This window comes from Lemur catta, chromosome 18 (assembly GCF_020740605.2).
Source record: "Lemur catta isolate mLemCat1 chromosome 18, mLemCat1.pri, whole genome shotgun sequence".
Taxonomy (NCBI): Eukaryota; Metazoa; Chordata; class Mammalia; order Primates; family Lemuridae; genus Lemur; species Lemur catta.
Window position 1 is genome coordinate 8,595,815 of NC_059145.1, and position 7,034 is coordinate 8,602,848.

At 50.1% G+C, this 7,034-nt stretch overlaps 1 protein-coding gene across 5 annotated transcripts; it reads left to right on the forward strand.

Annotated features, from left to right (window-relative positions):
- The first annotated feature begins 145 nt into the window (after positions 1-145).
- Positions 146-6,820, forward strand: RPUSD3 (RNA pseudouridine synthase D3). Of its 5 annotated transcripts, XR_006729774.1 has the most exons (10): positions 146-295; positions 614-753; positions 1,952-1,996; positions 2,526-2,625; positions 3,355-3,462; positions 3,544-3,628; positions 3,856-3,979; positions 4,437-4,576; positions 5,333-5,597; positions 6,442-6,820. XR_006729774.1 is itself a non-coding variant. In XM_045529765.1 (9 exons), exons 1-9 carry the CDS (start codon positions 171-173, stop codon positions 5,522-5,524), a joined length of 1,059 nt encoding a protein of 352 aa, XP_045385721.1. In that variant the 5' UTR covers positions 146-170; the 3' UTR covers positions 5,525-5,826. The 5 variants fall into 5 exon arrangements, 4 of the variants coding, with proteins under 4 accessions (XP_045385721.1, XP_045385723.1, XP_045385724.1 ...); XM_045529765.1 differs by lacking the exon at positions 6,442-6,820 and having other exon boundaries at positions 5,333-5,826; XM_045529767.1 differs by lacking the exons at positions 4,437-4,576; positions 6,442-6,820 and having other exon boundaries at positions 5,333-5,826.
- Positions 6,821-7,034: the final 214 nt, after the last annotated feature.

The following is a 7,034-nucleotide window of genomic DNA, read 5'->3' on the forward strand; positions in this document are numbered from 1 at the left end:
CTCAGTTTCCCCCTAATCACTGGCGCAAATTTCCGCACCTCCTTCCTGGCGGGGGCAAAGCTCCGCCTTCTCACGGCTCCGAGTCCCGCCTGCTCGCCATTTAGATTGACAGCCAATCTAACCAATCAGCGTGTCGCAGTGGAGCACGAGGGCTGCCCTTCCGGACACACATGCGCTCTGGCCACGCTCGGGAGATGGACGGCTGTGGCGTTTGGGGCCGGGTCTGGGGTGGCTGGCGGCGGGGCCTGAGGGTCTGCGCAGCGCCCAAGGACGCAGGCTTTGTCACCAGGGCCCGGTGATTAAACACCTTCTCCTTCGTGTGGGAGGGAAGCTAGGGCAGGGGGAGGGGGTGTGCGGGATCTGGATTAGGTAGATAGAGGTTCTTAGCCCGGCTCTGCTGTGTGACCCTAAACTAGGCCCTTGGCGTCTCTGAGTCTCAGTAACCTCCGCTGTAAAGTGCGGCCAGTCGTAACTGAGTTTTGGGGAAGCTCAGCCTGGACATTCGGAGGCATTTGTAAGAGGCGGCAGGGTCTGTAAGAGGTGTGCGGAGAAGGGAATAGACAGCACCTCGGGAAACGAATGATTCCTCTGTTGCTTTGCCCACTTTTTCTAGGCATCAGCTGCAACCTAGAGGCTCCAGCAAACGGCTGGGGCCCCTCGGGGACCAGCCCTTCCTGGGGCTGCTGCAGCCAAAGAACCTCAGTCGGGAGGAGTTGGTTGAGGTGCTGCGGGCAGCCGTGGTGGACCAGAAAGGTGAGGGGTGCGAGAGACCCGGGAGGGTGGTCTGCCGCCGGAGTGTTGGCTCGGCTCTGCATTACAGCCCTCGGGATCACAGCCTGGTTCTGCCTCCCACTAGCAGGCAGCATAAGCTCGCACAGGACGTTCCCAGCATCATGGCGATAGGGTTGTGGCGGGGAGAGGGTGCAAATAACTAGAGAGCCTTGCGCATGGTAGATGCTCAGTAATGGGAATTGCTGTAATAGTAAATTATTGTTTATTGATGGACAAAGCATGGGCTTTGCAGTCAGACATATCTAGGCTCTTTAATTTAGCTTGCTGTAGGGCTTTAGGAAAATAATTTCTCTGAACCTCAGTCTCTATTCAGTGATTTATTCATTTTCTCAACTGTTCACTGAACATACGCTATGTTCTAGGCACTGTTCCAGGCAATCTTCAGTGCTGAAAAAGATAAATAGGGTTCTTGCCCTCAGGGAGCCAACATTGTAGTGGGAGAAATGGGTTAATCAGAAAATAAATGAACAAGTTACAGTGATCAGTGCTATGAATAAACTAAAAGGGAGTTATTATAGTAGGAACTGTAGAAGGGGGCAGATTGGAGATTCAGATCTCTATGGCATGACATTTGCACCAGGATGATGTGAAGGAGCCAGGCTCTTGAACATTTGTTGGTTTGGTTTTGTTTTGTTTTTTTGAGACAGGGTCTCATTCTGTTGCTCAGGCTAGAGTGCAGTGGCGTCCTCATAGCTCACTGCAACCTCAAACTCCTGGGTTCAAGTGATCCTCCTGCCTTAGCTCCCAAGTAGCTGGGACTACAGGTATGACGCCACCCCCAGCTAATTTTTTTGTTTTTTGTAGAGAGGGGTCTCACTATGTTACTCAGGCCGGTCTCGAAGTCCTGGCCTCAAATGATCCTCCTTTCTTGACCTCCCAAAGAGCTTGGATTATAGGCATGAGCCACCATGCCCAGCTCGTGAAAATTTGGGACAGAGAAAGCAGCAAGTGCAAAGGCAGTGCTGAGGTGGCAGTGAATTTGGCGTATGTGAGGAACAGAAAAAAGTTCAGTTTGGTGGGGAGCTGGTAACTCAAGCCTGAGAGTTGTCATGGGCCACCGGCTAAGACGAATGAGAAAGTGCTTTGTAAACTCTCAGTGCTGCATAAAGGTTTACCGATGCTTTTGCTGTTACTGATGTTCATGTAATATATGTTTCAGGACCTCTAGTGACACTGAATAAGCCACAGGGTCTGCCAGTAACAGGTACGGGCAGGGCGTGTGGAAAGGGAATGCAGTGAAACGGGGTTTGATGTCGATGAGGGAGGGAATAGTAGAGAGAAGGGAATAGGGGGATGAGCAGTTTCTACCTACCTACCTTCCTTTCTTTTCTTTCTTTTTTTCTTTCTTTCTTTTTCTCTTCCTTTCTTTCCCCTTCCCCTCCCCCTCCCCCTTCTCTCCCTCTCCTTCTCCCTGTCTGTCCTTCCTGCCTATCTTCTCTCCCTCTTTTTTTTTTTTCTTTTTTTTGATAATGTCTGACTGTATCATCCAGGCTGGTAACTCCTGGGCTCAAGCCATCCTTCTTCAGCCTCCCTAGTAGCTGGGACTACAGGTGCATGCTATTGCACCCAGCTAATTAAAAAAATGTTTTTAGACATGAGGTGGGGGGTCTCCCTATGTTGCCCAGGCTGGTCTCAAACTCCCGGCCTCAAGTGATCCTCCTACCTCAGCCTCCCAAGTAGCTGGGACTAGAGGCATAAGCCACTGCACCTAGATCTTCCTTCTTATTTTCCAGGAAAACCAGAAGAGCTGACATTGCTCTCAGTGCTGCCAGAGCTGAGCCAGTCCCTGGGGCTTGGGAAGCAGGAGCTCCAAGTTGTCCGAGCACCTGGGAAGTAAGTGGTGGGGGTGGTGATAGGAAGGTAGGAGGACCAGTATCTATTTGGGGTGGGGGAACACTGCTCAGGAATAAGCTGAGACATTTTCCATGGGAAGGTTTGGGATCATACAGGTAGGATACAAAGACTCTGAAAAGGAGGAAGCCAATGGATCTGAGTTCAAATTTTGTGTACAAACTGTGTGATACTAGGCAAAGCATGAAGGAAAGCCTCAGCTCCTTTAATTGTAAAATAGAAAAAATAATTCCTATGCTCAGTGTGCAGTCACTTCTCCAAGCTCATACTCATGGCTGGCCTTGGTAGTCAATCCATGATATTCTTTCCTTTAACTGCTATCAATTAGAGATGGTACTTAAGATGAAATATTTCTGCAATTCCACAAACTTGTGACTTTGTTTGTGGGGAACTTAATTATTTTAGTTCCTAGTCAAACTTAAAATTCCTAGTAGAGTGCCTGGCACATGGTAGACAATCAGCATTTGGTAGCAATTGTTAGGACATTTGGCTCTGAGCTTCCTGGCAGCCAGGACAAGATAAGAAACACATTAAGCTAAATAGTCTTGTTATCAAAGAGAAGCCTTACTTGTTTCTGAGGAGGTGGTCTGGGTTATAGTCCTGGTGTTACTGTGTGGCCTTAAACAGGTCAGTGTTCCTTCATAGGAGTCTCCTTTTTTTGTGCATGAGCCCAAGGGACTTTAACTTGTGTGATTTGTCCCCTTCCTCCAGGGAGACTTCTGGGCTTGTGCTCCTTTCCAGTTGTCCCCAGACAGCAAGTCGCCTCCAGAAATTCTTCGCCCACTCATGGAGAGCCCAGAGACCCACAGCCACCTATTGGTGAGAGGTGCTGGGAGGTTCCTAGGACAATGGGGAGGTCCCAGCAAGCCACTCTGTGACCTCCTCTTGGCCCCTTCTCAGTGCTGTCACCGATGGGATCCCAGCTATTTCTGAGGGGAAGATCCAAGCAGCTTTGAAACTGGAACATACTGATGCAGTCAATCTTGTGAGTCAGTATTTGAGCAGGAAAGAAGAGGGGTCCTTCCGAGTATGTTACCCCTACAGAGGAGTCAGGGGTATGGGCTTGGGGTGGCTGGCTCTCCTGTCCCCTAAAACAGGGGAGTGACCACTGCCTGTGCTGGGGCCCTGTCCTGAATCTTTTGGGAGCAGGGACAATCTGGGTATAGTTCCCAGGTGTGTGTGAAGCTTGTTCATTCTTGGCTGGCACCACAGGTAGTTCCAGTGAAGAACCCCTCCCGAAAGGACATCCTAGAAGGTGTCAAGAAGACCCTCAGCCACTTCCGTGTGGTGGCCACAAGCTCTGGCTGTGCCCTGGTCCAGCTGCAGCCAGTGACAGGTGGGTCTGGACTCCCAGCCAGCCTTCAGAACGGGACTTGGCTTGGGGACGCCAGGGGGTGGGAGGATGGTGGTAGTCCTCAGCAGCAGCGTAGGGAACATTTGATGGACCCCACGGTGTATGTGACCAGGCCCAGCTGGCGGAGGCAGCTTCAGGCTTACACCCCACCAGTTTAGCACCCCAGCAGGAAAGAGCAGTCCTTATTCCCAGTAGCTTCAACAATTAGTTCAGGGTTGCATCTCATCATGAGCAAATCCCACAGGCCAGGTGGATTGACAGCTTTGATTGTCCTGCCCCAGTCTTCTGCCCCTCTCTGGAGCCAGGGGCTGTAGCACCTTCACTGAAACCACATGATTTGCGAATGGAGGTGGTGTTTTCCCGAAGGAAAGGGGGAGGGACAGTGCTGGGTGAGACAGAGCAGCCGCCCACCATCTATCTTGTCTCTCCTGTTGCCCAGTGTTCCCCAGTCAGCTGCAAGTGCACATGGTACTACAGCTCTGTCCTGTGCTCGGGGACCACATGTACGCTGCTCGCGTGGGCACTGTCCTGGGCCAGCGCTTTCTGCTGCCAGCTGAGAGCACCAAACCCCAAAAACAGGTACTCGAGGCCCCCTGCCTGCTGCCTTGATTGGGGAAGCGTCTCCAAACCCAGCTATGCAGCCTGGGACTGGGAGGCAGCCCTCTTGGCTTCCAAGGCTGGCTCTACCCCTGCCTTGCTGTATGGCCTTGTGCAGCTGACACCCCTCTCTTGGGCCTCATTCTGCCCATCTGTTCAATAAGGGAGTTGAAGAGGCTGATTTCTAAAAGCCCTTCCTTCCAAGTCTGCCATTCCTTAAGTCTGTTTGGTACAAGGATTAAAAGAGGTTGTATGTATATTAGGGTACCTCTGTCTGCTCAAACAGCAACCCCAAAGTGCCAGAGTCTTAGCACAGTAACTTCTCCCCCATGTTAAATTCAATGAATGGGAGTTGGCCAGGAGTGGGCTTGCTCCACGCAGTCACTTGGATCCAGGCTGTTGCTGTCTAGCCAGGCAAGGGGAGATGGTGTAGGTTCACATGGATGAGGTTTTTACGGGCCAGGTTTGCAAGTGGCATACATACTTCCACTCCCGCTTCATTGGCTCAGTTACATGGCCTCACCAAATGGCAAGAGGGGCTGGGAAATGTAGTTTAGCTGTGTGCGCAGGAGGAAACTGATTTGGTGAACCCCTAGCTGGTCTCTGCCACACTGTGAGTGCTGGTGTGTGTGTAGAAAGGAAATGGTTAACACCTGCAGACCAGGGAGAGAGGAGGGACGTGCTTGCCTTACTCCCATTTCCCTTAGAGCTGGGTACTGAACACCTCTCCCACTCCAGGTCCTGGCTGAAGCTCTCCTCAGTCGCCTCCGCCTGACCCCCGCCCAGGCCGCCCAGCTGCCCTTGCACCTCCACCTGCATCGTCTCTGCCTCCCAGGCATGAGGCCCAGGGACGCCCCTGTCGAGCTCCTGGCACCTCTGCCCCCTTATTTCTCCAGGACCCTACAATGTCTGGGGCTGCACCAACAATAGTCCCCCCTCTCCTCTGTTCCTGACCCCTCACTGAAAAGCAAGGGGTGCTGCAGCCAGGCCCAAGGAGAATGAGGTCAGTGCTCTACGTGCAGTAAGGCCATGGTTTAAGGTCCTAGGCTCTGTGGTCAAACACACCTAAGATCAACTCCTCTTTAGGCCACTGCTTGCTGTGTGGCATTGGGCAAGTGACTTCAGCCCTCTGGACATGAGATAATAAAAGTTCCTACCTCATGGTATGGTTTTCAGGATTTGCTAAGCAAGTAAATGTCATGGACCATGCTTTCTGGTGGGTTGAATATGTAGTGTTTTGTTTTTATTTTATTTTATTTTTTTAGAGATAGGGGTCTCACTGTGTTTCTCAGGCTGGTCTTAAACTCCTGGCCTCAAGCAGTCCTCCCACTGCTGGGATTACAGGCAGGAGCCACTGCACCTGGCAACACTCACACTGTTGTGCAGTCAGCACCATCCATCTCCAGAACTCTTCATCTTGCAAAACTGAAACTGTGCCCATTAAACACTAACTCCCCATTTCCCCCTAGCAGCCACCATTCTACTTTCTGTCTCTATAAAATTGACTTTTTAAATGGAGGTGTTGATCATTTGTTTTAAAAAATTATGAAATATATCAAATACACAAATAGTGCCTAAAACATCTCTGTGATTTAAAGAATAAAGTTACCCCTCAGTATTTGTAGGGGATTGGTTCTGGGACCCCCGTTGTATACCAAAATCCATGGATGTTCAAGTCATTATATAAAATGGTGTAGTATTTGCGTAAAACCTGGGCACATCCTCCCCTAGACTTTAAATCATCTCTAGATTCCTTATGGTACCTCATACAATGGAAATGTTATGTAAATAGTTATACTGTATTTTAAAATTTGTTTTTTGTTATTTTTAATATTTTTGATCCGCAGTTGGTTGAATCTGTGGATGTGGAGCCTGTGGACAAGGAGGGCTGACTAATTATGAAGTGACACCCACATAACCCCCACTTGGTACGGGAAATAGAAGCCCCCTCTTCTTTCTTGTAGAGCAGCAATTCTCAATGCTGGCCCCACAGCCCCTTCAGGAAACTGAAGTCCCCATGCCGCCCCCTGACTCTGCACCCCAAAGATTCTGGTTTACTGGGCCTAGAGTGGAGACCTTGGCACCAATGGCAACTTTCTAAAAGTTCCCGAAGGGGTTCTACTATTCTAGGTTGGAAACCACCGGCCTGACTTGGGAGAATTCTTTGCTTTTCTTTTTTTAACCACATACATAGGCATCCCTAAACAATATACGTATTTCATTTCACCTGTTTTTGATGTTTCTGTGAATGGAACCATGCTGTATGTTTTGTGATTTGCTCATGCTCCTAGTTGTGAAGGGCATCTGTGTTGTGTGTCACATAGTTTGAATTCCAGGCTTGACAGACCGTAGTTTATCCATATTACTGTTATGGACCGTGAGGGCGTGTGGTTGTTACCCCAGTGCTGCTGCGGACCTGCCTACATGCGTTTCTGGATCA